Source organism: Arachis hypogaea, chromosome 11, assembly GCF_003086295.3.
Source record: "Arachis hypogaea cultivar Tifrunner chromosome 11, arahy.Tifrunner.gnm2.J5K5, whole genome shotgun sequence".
NCBI lineage: Eukaryota > Viridiplantae > Streptophyta > Magnoliopsida > Fabales > Fabaceae > Arachis > Arachis hypogaea.
This window is the reverse complement of record NC_092046.1, coordinates 1,969,818-1,983,936: the sequence shown is the minus strand read 5'-3', so window position 1 is coordinate 1,983,936 and position 14,119 is coordinate 1,969,818. Positions and strand designations below refer to the sequence as shown.

Below are 14,119 nucleotides of genomic sequence, written 5' to 3'. Positions count from 1 at the left end.
AATTACTCTATTTTATACTAAGGTTTGAACACAAGTGGAATTGGTCTCATGATCCAACAACAAGGAATAAAAGGAGAAAAAGTAATCTAATCTAACGGTTTATAAATTGGGGGTCCATGGTAGACTAGAAAACTGGATTTCTCATGGTAAAACACTCCCTAAACTATCATCCTCGTAACCTTTTAAAAAACAAAAACCAAATGATTGAAGATTGAAGGAATCTCCGAACTCTGAAGCTTAGATAGCTTACTTGCCTCATAAGATTTTGAATATTCAGACAACAACAGTGTTCTCCCAATCACAAAAACTTTCCCTCTAAAAAAAGCAGTGTTTGATGTGTTAGTCACATTACATTACATAACATCATACCCTTCAATCCTTCATCACTGTTTTAATCTTTTTGGTTTGTTTATTAATTAATGTTTTGTATATTACAAAAGCAAAAGCACTAAGCAAAGAAGAAAAGTAGCAGAAACACACTGTGATGTCTCTTTTCTTTTTCAATTGTGTGCTGTTTTTTTTTTTTTGTAATTTTTAATCCTTGTTATCAGAGCAATTCCAAAACCACTCTCCCAATCAAAGTATCCATCTTTTTGGTTCCTTCTTCACAGCCCCCAATACAAAAAGATGCTAACTTTAGCTTCCCCAACTCTTCACTCAATCAACAAAACCAAGAGTTCTTGTTGGGTGAAGAAGAGAAACAAAAAAATCAAAACTTTTTTTGAGGGGGGAAGAAGAAGAAGGAGAAGAAGAAGAAAAACAACCTTAAGGAACAGCACATTGTTGCTGTTGTTGTTGTTGTGGTGATGGCAAGCACCAGTGGAACAAAGGGTCCTCATGGGGTGCCAAGGCCACCATCTAGAAGGTTCACAAGGTCAGCAACAAAGGTTGTGGAGCTTCCAAATGAGGAAGGTGGTGTTGACAGTGAGATTGTGCCTTCTTCACTTGCTGTTATTGTTCCTATTCTCAGAGCTGCCATGGAGGTTGAGGAAGAGAATCCCAGAGTTGCTTATCTTTGTGAGTTTCCTTCAATGGCCATTTATCATTTTTCTCACTTTTTTTTTATTGATAAATGATCATTGCAAATAGAATAGTGTTTAGTATTGTACATGAAGTGTTAAAAAGATATTACTAATTGCATATATAATATATTAATTGAATTTGGGGGACTGTTTTGCTTTGCAATATGTCTTGTTAAAATGAAAATCAAGGACAAAAACAGTTAAATTCTAATATTTTTATTGCTGTATTGCATGATAACAATATATCTCTCTTTTATTTGATTAATCAAGAAATATTAAGAAGTTCCCTTGTCATTTCCACTAATATCACTGAAGCTGATCAAAAGAAACTGATTAAATTTATAAGAATCATCCTTTACAAATAAAATAATTATAAGGATTTTCAGCAGATCTTTAATGCTTATCTTGTTGGAGAATGAAATGCATAATTTTGGAGGGTGATTTGGATCTTCATAGTGATATGATCATGGATCCTAAACCTTTGGATGACCCCTGTCTATAAGAAAAAAAAAATCCTTCCATTTTCGGGATCAGAAATGTAGAAACAATCATAATTCCAAATGAAAATTAATGAATGTAATGTGAAATGTTTATTGAGTTCTAAATAAGCATCTCTTACTAAGCTAAGAAGAAGAAGAAGAAGAAGAAGAAGAAGAAGAAGAAGAAGAAGAAAAAAGAGCATCTCTATTTAAGGACACCCTACATATCTGGGAACTTTATATTACTTGAATCTTGTTTTTATGAAATCATTCAGCCTTGTGTTAACTTATGTAAAGTTGTCTGACTTATGTTAATTTACTATTGACTTGAGAAATTTTCTCTGCAAATGCGGCACCTAGATTTCTGCTAATGAATGTTCACTTCAAGCAGCATAATGAACTTTTTTTTCTATGAATAAAGTTGCTTCTTGCTTTAGCTGCTTCTGCAAGCCTAAATTTATAGAGTTCTGCATAATCCAAATAGAATCCAGAGGGAAGTAAAACTAAATGATTGTAAAGCATCAGGCTGAAATCATATTCTGATTCCAGAACAGTTAGTCTCTGATTGCAAACACAAGTTCAAAGTCGAAGTCTAATAATCATAGACGACAATGCAACACATAGCAAAGGTGGTTCTAATTTATATTTGAAAAGGAGAGTATTTGATACTGGTCAGTTTCTTTCTTTGTTTGATTAGGTCGCTTCCATGCATTTGAGAAGGCTCATAACATGGATCCTACATCAAGCGGTCGTGGTGTTCGACAGTTCAAGACCTACCTGTTGCACAGACTTGAAAAGGTAGACCAGTTAAACTTCTTTTGTTTCTGTTTGCAATCCACTAAAAAAATGGTCCTAATGGTTGATATGTTAAAACATTGTTCATAAAAAAGTAAAAATCTTGGTTTCAGGAAGGAGAAATTACAGAAAGTATGACAAATAAAAGTGATGCTAGGGAACTGCAAACATACTACCAATATTTCTATGAGACAAGAATTCGGGATGGAGAAAATACTCAGAAACCGTGAGGACTGATATAAACTTCTATGCTTGCAAGTTCTGTGAATTGTGTGATTTATTATCATGTCTTAATTCTTATGAGCTGTTCTTGAAGGGAGGAGATGGCTAAAAATGTTCAGATTGCAACTGTATTGTATGAAGTGCTGAAGGCTATGGTACCTGCACAAAGCATTGAGGAGAAGGTGTGCTTCGTCTAGATTATGTTACCATGACTTGAATTCGTCGAATACTTTTAAATGCAATTGGCTTATAGGCTTAGGATGTTGTTTTATTACCAGACAAGAAGATATTCCGCGGATGTTGAGAGTAAAAGAGGAGAATATGAACACTATAACATTCTTCCATTATATGCTGTTGGTGTTAAACCAGCAATCATGGATTTTCCTGAGGTTTGTATGACTCTAGAGATACATGCATTGTTGGTTTTGCTTTTACTAGTGATATAATTTTCCTGAAACTTACCCTTTTCTTTATCTGTTTGGCTTTTCTTTTCCTTGAAATTATAGATTCAAGCAGCACTCAATGCTTTACGCCGGGTGGATCATCTTCCACCGATTCGTCATGATGTCCCTAGAGATGGTTCAACACACCCAACACATTATAAGAAAGTTAATGATATACTTGATTGGATTTCCTATATTTTTGGCTTTCAGGTAATGATTTCTTTATTTCTTTATTCATTGTATGCTAGAAGTTGTGAATTCGAATCTCTCTTTTGTTCCGAAATTATACTTGTTTTGATGAATCATCTGATATTCTGGTTTTGATGTTTTTGTTTGTTATAAAAAGAAAGGAAATGTGGCAAATCAAAGGGAGCACCTTATACTATTACTTGCCAATATGAATATAAGGAATAAGGCTGCATCTGAAGAGGTGAACATTGTGATTTTATGTTTTAATCATGTATTATAATGATGAAAACTAATAAGAAGCTTGTTGCAGCTTGATGATGAAACTGTAGACAAGTTAGCAGCAAAGATCTTCAAAAATTATGAGTCATGGTGTCATTATGTTCGTTGTAAATCCAATCTTAGGTAATCAACTGATTTAATTGTGATTAATATGATGTTTGTATAACAATGAGCACATTGATTTACTTTTGTGAATGCAAATTTCTTTTTAACACTATAGGTATCCAGATGAACATGATAGACAAAGGTCACAACTCATTTACATTGCACTTTATCTTCTAATATGGGGAGAAGCTGCAAATATTCGGTTTATGCCGGAATGTCTTTGCTATATTTTCCATCATGTAAGTTTACTCTAACAGTCTATACATTATAACAACATAGCATTATTTTCTGATTCACAAGATTCTAGTATCTTAAGCCTATAATGTTCTAATGCTTTTTAGTAAACACATTTTATGATAACACTTTTAAACCATCATTATACTGCAATTCTTGCTGCCATGGTATTACATGTGATGCTTCCATATTTGACTATTTTAAACCATGTTCATAACCCCTCTTTCTTGTGTGTTTCTCTTTTTTGTCCCCCTCCAAAGATGTGCCGTGATGTCTATGGGATTTTACATGGCAATGTCGATGCTGTCAGTGGGGAGGTGTTCTTAAAAGCTGCAGAAAGTGATGAGCTTTTTCTCAGGGAAGTCATAACTCCTATATATGAAGTTTTAGCCAAGGTATGTTTGACACATCAATAATTGGATCAGTTTTGCTGTTATGTTTTCAAGTGTATGCTCCTGAAGCTCTTTTTCTTTACTTGGTGAAAAAGGAAGCAAAGAGAAACAACAAAGGCAAGGCTAGTCATTCCAACTGGAGAAATTATGATGATCTTAATGAATACTTTTGGTAAATGTTCCGCCGAACTTCTACTTATCAAAGTTATTACAACACACAAAACAGTGCTAAAAACTATTTTGCATGCATTCGAATAACTTGAAGTTTGAAATTTGTAATTTTCCAGGTCTGACAGGTGTTTTAAGTTAGGATGGCCGATGAATCGTGATGCAGATTTCTTTAGGCATTCGGATGAGATTCAAACAGCACATCATGTTTGTCATTCTGTCTTTTATTTTACTGTCTGTATTTGTGATGTTTCAACTTGTGTTTAAGCAGCTTCCTTGTGTTTTACTTTTCATGGCTAATAACTATGATTTGCCTTGATCACATTACAATATTTAAATTTTCATTACTTTGTTAAAGAACTTTATTCAAATATAAATGCTAATGGCAGGGCCGTAGCCAAGCTAGCTCAGTTCCTGGGAAAAAGAAGCCGAAAACAAATTTTGTTGAAGTTCGTACATTTTTGCATCTGTATAGGAGTTTTGATCGAATGTGGATATTCTTTATATTGGCTTTACAGGTGATCATAATTCTTGGGACCTGTTAATAGTCTTGACCTTCATACTAAGACTTGTAGTTAAGTCTTGGAACTTCACCACATGAATTAATATTTGTTTTCAGGCTATGATTATTATTGCATGGAGTACCTTGGGACCTGTTGGGGTGTTTCTTGACACTGATGCCTTCAGAAATGTTATGAGTATATTCATTACATATGCTATTCTCAATTTTCTGCAAGGTATTCAATCTTATTATATGTTTCAGCTTTTCTTTGTTTTATTGTCTTCTTTGTATTATGATTTACTAACCTTTTTACTCATATCATCTTCATTGAAAATTTTCAGTCTCCCTGGATATTATACTCACCTTGAGTGCATTGAAGAATATGAAGTTCACTCAGTTGCTTCGATATTTTCTGAAATTCGTGGCGGCAGCTGTCTGGGTGGTTGTTCTGCCAGTAAGTTATTCTAGCTCGGTGCAGAATCCGCCAGAGCTCATAAGATTTTTCACCAGTTGGGCAGGGCATTGGGGTGACCAGTCACTTTACACCTACATGGTTCTACTATATATGTTGCCAAACATAGTGTCTGTATTACTCTTTTTCCTTCCACCTCTGCGGCGAAAGTTGGAGCGATCTAATATGCGACTCATCACACTCTTAATGTGGTGGGCTCAGGTGAGTAGCACAAGCTATTAGTCTTTGCATTTTTTTTTTCTAATTAAATGTTATGTGTCTAACAATGACTTTACTGCAGCCAAAATTATATGTAGGAAGGGGAATGCATGAGAACATGTTGTCACTACTGAAGTAAGTGTGAAAATCTTATAAATTTCTTTTATTTATCACCAAGTTTTTCAAGATATGGAATTCAGAAGTCAGAAGGATGAGCATAAATGCATAACTACCATTGTTTTTGTTATATTGAACATAGTTTACTATATAAGTTTTGTGAGAAACTTCACCATTCTAGTTAAAAGACTTGATGAAGAATATATCTATGTACTTGCTGTTCAAGTTTTCACCATATTATTTCTGAAACTTTTCGGTCACTACATTGTAGACACAAATGTTCTATTTTTGGGCCATTTTTTTTATCCCCCTATTGATCGACTAAAGATTCGATATTGAATTCTTTGACACATATATGCTGCTTCTATAATAAAGTTCGACTCTCCATATAGTTTGGTATTAAAGTATATGATTGTACTTCGTTATGGCAGGTATACCTTATTTTGGATAATGCTACTACTTAGCAAGCTTGCATTCAGCTACTATGTGGAGGTATTATGTCTCCAAATTTTACTGCAGTTTCTTAAAAATATGGATCTTCTATAGTGAGTTTATGCAGAAATATAAGATAGTGGAATCAATTCCCCGTTTTATGAACTGTTAAACTCTTTTCTTTAGGATTTAATTTGATGCACTGTTGGCGTAAAAAAGTTTCAAACAGATATGCTTGTGTGAAAATCACAAAATATATTTTATAAGTTAACCTCATTTAATTTGTTTCTCTGATATACTGAACTTATCTTTCAATAGATAAATCCTCTTGTTGAACCAACAAAATTGATAATGGGAATGTCTATTGATAACTACCAGTGGTATGAGTTCTTTCCAGAAAATGGTAAGCATTTTATTTCACTATTTGTACTACATTTTCTGTTAGTATATCTACCTTAACTCACATTTTGTAAGTGCTACAGAGACTCACAACATTTTCATTGTGATTGCAATTTGGGCTCCAATTGTCCTGGTGAGTTCAGTAGACATGGAATTTCTGAACGAAAACTCTTTGTTCCAATGCTTTGGTTTTCACATTTTGATATAATTCATTCCCTTATTTTTATGTTCTATTATGTATAGGTTTATTTTATGGATACTCAAATATGGTATGCCATTTATGCCACTCTATTTGGTGGAATTGTTGGAGCCTTCAGCCATTTGGGTGAGGTTAGTAGCAATTTTTTATTGGAACGATATTTTCGGATTCCTCTTTACTTGACAGGATTCTTGTTTTATCCTGGGGAAAGAAAATAAAAAGGAAGTTGCAGTATCGAGTTTTATTGAAATTGAAAACAAAAATTAACCTTAAATTCAATGCTAGTATGCTATCTTATTAAAGGTCTCACCTTAACATGATTTTCTTTTGAAAAAAAATTGATATTTTTGCTTGTGGTAATAGTACTATAGATAATAATGCTTTTGTTCATTGTGTTATTTTATCATTCTTTTCATATCTTAGATAAGGACTCTTGGAATGCTCCGCTCGAGATTTGAATCCGTGCCACAAGCTTTCAGTGGATGTTTTTTGCCCGGAAGAAGCAGAAAGACTATACATGAGGAAGTGGTGCTGCATTCATATCTCAAAATTCAGTACTTGCTCATATGATGCAATTATATATAACTACCTAGATAGATTCTAGATATTTATTGCTAGTCTAAATACCTTGCTGATGAAGCAAACAATTTTTCGCGGCAGGATGAAACGTATGGACGGAGAAATATTGCATACTTTTCTCAGGTTTGGAATGAGTTTATAAATTCAATGAGAGAAGAAGACCTGATCAGTAACAGGTTCGAACTTCTGCATAGTATCCGCATCTTGCATAATATGCATGAATCTCAAGCTCTTAAATTTTGATTATATCTCTTGACTATGATTTTTCCAGGGATAGAGATTTGCTTCTTGTTCCTTACAGTTCAAGTGATGTTTCTGTCATCCAATGGCCTCCATTCTTGCTTGCCAGTAAGGTACATTAATATTTTCGATTCACTCCTCGTGATCTAGAAGGTACTATAATTGGATTGCAGCAAATTTTGCTTCTGTTTTAAGTCTCTTTAATATGTACAGATTCCTATAGCCCTTGACATGGCAAAAGATTATAAGAAGGAGGACGACAGTGAGCTCTTCAAAAAGATTATGAATGATAGCTACATGTATTCGGCAGTCGTCGAATGCTATGAAACTCTCAAGGATATCATTTATAACCTCCTGCAAGATGAGGAAGATAAGATGTAAGGAAAAAAAGATATCACTATCTCGGGTGCTTACATATTTAGTCTCTATTTTTATTTCCTGATTTCATTTTTAGTATTGTTGTTAGGATTTCGCGAAATTAGAAAACATGATTTTATTGTTTTCAACTTTTTTCTTCTCAAAATGTGAAAACATAAACCAAACAGTAACTTTCTTTCTGCTTTTACCGGAATCCTCTTGATTATTCAACGTCTTCCATGTATTGTGATAGGATTGTAAACCATATTTGTGATAAAGTTGAATGGAGCATACAAGAACACACATTTGTCAAGGAATTCAAGATGAGTGGTTTGCCTTCACTTAGTGAGAAATTGGAGAAATTCCTAACTCTATTGGTAACTCTTTCCTCTCAGAATATCTCAGTTTCCTATATAGACCCTTTGAAGTCTTTATAACACTGTCTTTTCATTCTCATTGGCAGCGAGCTGAAGACGACAAACTCGAGACACTGAAGCCCCAGATAGTCAATGTTCTGCAGGATATTGTAGAAATTATCTTACAAGATGTTATGCTTGATGGCTATTTGTATGTTCAAAACTTTATATATATTAAACATCACAATAAGTGCTGCATTATGATGTTGATCTGGTTTTGCTTTCTCCAGAGTCATGGAAAATCTTCGTCTCAACACCAGAGAAAGAGGACAGAGGTTTGTCAACATAGACACCTATTTTACTGTCAACAAATCAGTGAAGGAGAAGGTAGTCTTCACAAATACACTCTGGTTGATTCGCTGCATTATTCTTTTTCAATTGTGATTTTGTTTACTAAGTCTTTGTTTCTTCTTTGTAGGTTATTAGGCTTCATTTGCTTTTAACAGTAAAGGAATCAGCCATAAATGTGCCTCAAAATCTTGATGCCCGCCGCCGTATCACATTCTTTGCAAATTCCTTATTCATGAATATGCCGAAGGCTCCCAAAGTTCGAAACATGTTGTCCTTCAGGTTAGTCATTTTGATTAACTAATTTATTGACATGAAAGTGGAAAAAATCGAATGAATATTGAAAAATGGCAAGTGCCAACTCTCCTAAGTTCTTAAATAGTAAAGGCACATAATGTTTGTTTATTTTTAACTGATGCTACTATGATTGGAACTTATGTAAGCTTTTTCTTTAGTGTTTTGACACCATATTACAAAGAAGATGTTCGATATTCGATTGAGGAACTCAATAAGGAAAATGAAGATGGGATATCAATCTTATTCTACTTAAGAAAGATATACCCTGGTGAGTTTGGATTTATTTTCTCACCTATTTTGTTTTCTCCTCAGTACATCTTCACTCATTTCTAAAGCAATGTAGATGAATGGCGTAATTTCCATGAGCGGCTTAATGACTTGAAAGTTGAGAGTGATGAGGATAAGAATGACTTCAAGACACAATGGGCATCTTACAGAGGACAGACACTCTTTCGAACAGGTCTTTGATCATATTGAACAATGATAACTTTTATTACTAAATTTGTATATGGTTTCCAATTCAAATGTTGATTTTCATTTTGTTTCTGCTAGTGAGAGGAATGATGTATTATAGGGAAGCTTTGATTCTTCAATGTTTCCTGGAATATGCTGGAGACAATGGTCAGTTATCTCCTTTATTACAAATTCTAATTCATAGTGCAACTCCATTCCTTAAGAATGAAGTACAATATGTTTTTTTTCTTCCTTGCAGCTATATTTAGCGGCTTCCGGACAACAGATTTTCAAGATAAAGATAAGAAGGGGCTCTTTGAATATGCACAGGCTTTGGCTGATTTGAAGTTCACCTATGTTGTTTCTTGCCAAGTCTATGGTGCTCAAAAGAAATCCAAGAATCCCAAAGAGAGAAGTAGCTATACTAACATTCTTGGCCTGATGTTAGAGTGAGTCAACTATACCATTTTCCAAACTATATAGATGTACTTAATATAACAAAGTGATTCTCAATGAAGTAATGGAATATACCGTGTAGGAATTCAGCGCTTCGTGTTGCCTACATAGATGAAGTGGAAGAGGCAAAGGAAGGGAAATCACAGAAAGTTTATTACTCAGTTCTTGTCAAAGGAGGTGAAAAGTATGATGAGGTATGAACAAATGTTCAAGTTTGAAGTCTCATTTTCCAATTATGATTCACCTAAATTTTCTAAGAAAAGGATAAAAGGACCTAGTTGAAAAATGTTTGTACAAGTTTCCTGGTTAAGAAATGGTTTTATGTTGATTAATAGGAAGTATATCGCATCAAGCTTCCGGGTTTACCAGTTGAGATTGGTGAAGGGAAACCTGAAAATCAAAACCATGCCATTATATTCACTCGTGGTGAAGCCTTGCAGACCATAGACATGAATCAAGTAAGTTTTCTTTGGAGTTAAATTTAATGTGTTAAGTGGTATTTATTTTCTATGTAGTTCAGCACTCTTACTTTCTCCTTTATATTCTAAAGGATAATTACTATGAAGAAGCATTCAAAATGAGAAATGTGTTGGAAGAATTCCGAAAAGATCATAGTGGACGAAGACGACCTACCATATTGGGTCTAAGAGAGCATATTTTTACTGGAAGGTATTAAACTTTTACTTATTTCATGATAAAGAAACCATAAATGTTTTTATTTATTTATTTCTCATGTTTAATCAAGCATTTAAAGGGTACTTATTGTCAGTGCTTACTGTTTCTTACTTTGCAGTGTTTCATCACTTGCTTGGTTTATGTCAAACCAGGAGACTAGCTTTGTGACCATCGGCCAACGAATATTGGCAAATCCTTTAAGGTTAGTACCAATGTCATGAACTACCTTCCAATGTGATACAAAGTGTAAGTTATTATCAGAGAAAACACTGAATTATACATAATTTGTAATAACTTGAAAAAAACTTTTCTTACAAGGAATACATGTTCTTAAATTTGCAGGGTTCGATTTCACTATGGCCATCCTGACATATTTGACAGAATCTTCCACTTAACAAGAGGTGGCATAAGTAAAGCATCAAAAGTCATAAACTTGAGTGAGGATATATTTTCAGGTACATCCAGGTTACTGAGTAGAAATTGTGTATCCAACTTACTGAATCTTTTACTAACTGTGCTTATCTTTGATAGGGTTCAATTCAACGCTACGAAACGGATTCATCACTCATCATGAGTACATACAAGTTGGTAAGGGGCGTGACGTGGGAATGAATCAGATATCACTCTTTGAGGCTAAGGTTGCAAATGGAAATGGAGAACAAACACTTAGCCGAGATGTTTATCGCCTTGGACGACGATTTGACTTCTTCAGAATGTTGTCATTCTACTTCACAACAGTTGGTTTCTATTTCAGCAGCATGGTAATTAATAAAATATCCTTTTGGGAAATTTTCCTTGAAACTTTGCTCAATTTGGACTAGATGGTGTTTTCTTTGACATGATAGGAAACTACTTTTATCACAGTGTATAGTTTCTTAATAAATAAGCTAACTCTTGTACTTTTATGCCATGACTTGATCAGATAACTGTGTTAACTGTCTATGTGTTCTTATACGGCCGAGTATACATGGTATTGAGTGGAGTTGAAAAAGAAATTCTTCAAAGTCCAATCATGCAGCAGAGTAAAGCCCTTGAACAGGCCTTGGCAACTCAATCTGTTGTTCAGTTGGGATTGCTGCTGGTACTGCCAATGGTTATGGAAATTGGTTTGGAGAAGGGATTCCGAACCGCCTTGGGTGATTTCATCATCATGCAGCTGCAACTAGCCTCAGTGTTCTTTACTTTCCAGCTTGGAACAAAAGCTCATTACTATGGAAGAACTCTCTTACATGGAGGCTCTAAGTACAGACCGACCGGCCGTGGTTTTGTTGTCTTCCATGCAAAGTTTGCTGATAACTATAGGATGTATTCCCGGAGCCACTTTGTTAAGGGTCTTGAGATACTCATACTTTTGATTGTTTATGAAGTTTATGGATCATCATACCGCACCTCACTTTATCTGTTCATCACATTCTCAATGTGGTTTTTGGCAATTTCTTGGTTGTTTGCTCCATTCTTGTTCAATCCTTCTGGTTTTGATTGGCAAAAGACTGTGGATGATTGGACTGATTGGAAAAGGTGGATGGGAAATCGTGGTGGTATCGGTATCTCGTCTGATAAAAGCTGGGAATCTTGGTGGGATGAGGAGAATGAACACTTGAAATATTCAAATATAAGGGGCAAATTGCTTGAGATAATACTCGCATTTCGCTTCTTTATTTATCAGTATGGAATTGTCTACCACCTTGATATTGCTCATCATAGCAGAACTTTATGGGTAGACAAACTCATTCATATCTTCTCTAATTCTATCAATCAGATTGTTGGCTTTATTGAGACCACCTAGTTATATATCACATTTTTTCTTGTGTAGGTATATGGACTTTCTTGGGCAGTTTTGGTCATTGTCCTTATTGTCTTAAAGGTATGTAAGATTTATCCATGATTGATGAATTCATTGTTATTTCTTCTAGTTTAAGCCTAACCAATTTCTTTGTACAAAAGTATCATAAATAAATTTATAGATTAACTGAGTTTCTCCTTCTAGTTTAAGCCTAACCAATTTGTTTGTATGAATTTCTATTTGGACATCAGATGGTATCGATGGGTAGACGAAGATTTGGCACTGATTTCCAGCTAATGTTCCGTATTCTCAAGGCACTCCTCTTCCTCGGCTTCGTGTCAGTCATGACTGTACTATTTGTGGTGTGTGGACTTACCATATCAGATTTGTTCGCCGCCGTTCTTGCCTTCATGCCCTCCGGTTGGGCCCTTATACTGGTAAGTTTGAAACTCCTACATATTTCAAAACCATGCATGTTTGGTGATTTTACATGTTTGTGTTTATTACTTAAAAGTTAAAATCAGAATTCTACTTATCAGGAATCAACTTCAGTTATTTTTTATGCAATTTTGGTTACTAGTTTGCAAAACCAACTATTAGTCTCTAGAATTGATTCTAGCAAAAGTTAAATTCTTTTACTTTCTATCAGAATCACTTTTAAGGAGCTACCGGTTTTCGCAGAATCGATTCTAAAAAGCAAAATCTCACACAGTTGAAGAAAATTTGCTATATGTTCTACACTATTCCGAAACTTTAGGCCTATGTAGGAAGTAATTGATTCACTCACTCATGTTCCTTCTTTTTCGCGCGATAAAAGATTGCGCAAGCATGCAGGGGATGCCTGAAGGGAGCTAGATTATGGGATTCAGTGAAAGAGCTCTCTAGAGCTTATGAATATGTAATGGGACTTCTAATCTTCATGCCAATAGCAACTTTGTCATGGTTCCCATTTGTTTCTGAGTTCCAAACACGTTTGCTTTTCAACCAAGCATTCAGTAGAGGGCTTCAGATTTCTATGATCCTTGCTGGGAAGAGGGACACAGATAAAAATGACAAAGTTGAATGACATTATTGGATTGGTAAGTAAGATAGACTTAAAATCAAGTTTTATTTTGTTTCATGCTTTAGTTTGTGTTTTCAATTCATGTGGTTATTTTCAGTGCTTTTGGCCTTTCTGTACTTATTTTTGTTCACGAAATTCTCGAAATAGAAAACACTGAAAATGAAACCAGAAACCAAATAGGCCTTTTAATTTGCTTTGGTACTATTCTAACTGATTCCATCTCTTTTTCTAAATGATTATAGGAAATTGCAAGAGTTTCAATTTGAGGACATATCAGCTCCTGTGTCAGAAAATTTTGGGAGAGTCTGATGGATAGTTTATTTATTCTTTTTCTTTTCAAACTGTATAGACTGAGAGGCAGAATGACAAATAAATAGTGAATGAATGATTAAAGCAGAAACTATAAATGAAATGGCAAATCTGTATCAGCATTTTATGTATATGTATGATATATTAATTACCACAGAAAGAGGTTCATAGGGTGAAATCCTTACTCTTCATTACAATTTAATTAGATTCAAGGCATTTCTTTGTAATATTCTTTTATTATACATCAAGATCAATGTTAGTAGTTTGCATTTTCACTTTAGATTTTAGTTAACCAAACATATAATTATTCAACACTAAACTCTAAATCTTAAATCATAAATATTAAATCCTGATTTTAAATTATATAAAAAATATTAATTAAAATATTAGTTAATATTAATAATAAATGTTGATCCTAATATTTTTTTTTTTTATATTATATACTTTTCATTAATCACATTGTACTTGCAATAGGGAATATATACATAGCCTTAAGCCAATATAATCAGCTAACAGAAAATGGAGCTATAAATGTTGTAACTGCTTTGCTTACGTC

At 34.2% G+C, this 14,119-nt stretch overlaps 1 protein-coding gene across 1 annotated transcript; it reads left to right on the top strand.

Annotated features, from left to right (window-relative positions):
- The first annotated feature begins 202 nt into the window (after nt 1-202).
- On the top strand, nt 203-13,741 carry LOC112719812 (callose synthase 7). Its single transcript, XM_025770523.3, has 43 exons — nt 203-1,017; nt 2,199-2,299; nt 2,410-2,522; nt 2,613-2,700; nt 2,797-2,907; nt 3,025-3,171; nt 3,308-3,391; nt 3,461-3,552; nt 3,650-3,773; nt 4,029-4,163; nt 4,256-4,332; nt 4,448-4,535; nt 4,718-4,846; nt 4,948-5,065; nt 5,172-5,503; nt 5,583-5,635; nt 6,049-6,109; nt 6,368-6,452; nt 6,532-6,581; nt 6,692-6,778; nt 7,071-7,175; nt 7,308-7,402; nt 7,498-7,579; nt 7,680-7,843; nt 8,077-8,200; nt 8,287-8,390; nt 8,470-8,566; nt 8,658-8,809; nt 8,983-9,092; nt 9,168-9,284; nt 9,377-9,445; nt 9,537-9,726; nt 9,816-9,927; nt 10,069-10,191; nt 10,284-10,402; nt 10,527-10,610; nt 10,751-10,863; nt 10,940-11,169; nt 11,331-12,125; nt 12,222-12,272; nt 12,443-12,628; nt 13,009-13,270; nt 13,497-13,741. The coding sequence occupies exons 1-42, from the start codon at nt 807-809 to the stop codon at nt 13,255-13,257; spliced, it is 5,757 nt and encodes a 1,918-aa protein (XP_025626308.1). The 5' UTR covers nt 203-806; the 3' UTR covers nt 13,258-13,270; nt 13,497-13,741.
- The last annotated feature ends 378 nt before the right edge of the window (nt 13,742-14,119 follow it).

What these genes read in the sequence shown, in the direction of transcription:
- LOC112719812 (XM_025770523.3), top strand. Translation starts at nt 807, where the DNA reads ATGGCAAGCACCAGTGGAACAAAGGGTCCTCATGGGGTGCCAAGGCCA. An exon ending in CATTCTTGCTTGCCAGTAAG is followed by an intron (nt 7,580 to 7,679) that starts GTACATTAATAT and finishes TAATATGTACAG; the next exon opens with ATTCCTATAGCCCTTGACAT. An exon ending in ATCATAGCAGAACTTTATGG is followed by an intron (nt 12,126 to 12,221) that starts GTAGACAAACTC and finishes TTTCTTGTGTAG; the next exon opens with GTATATGGACTTTCTTGGGC.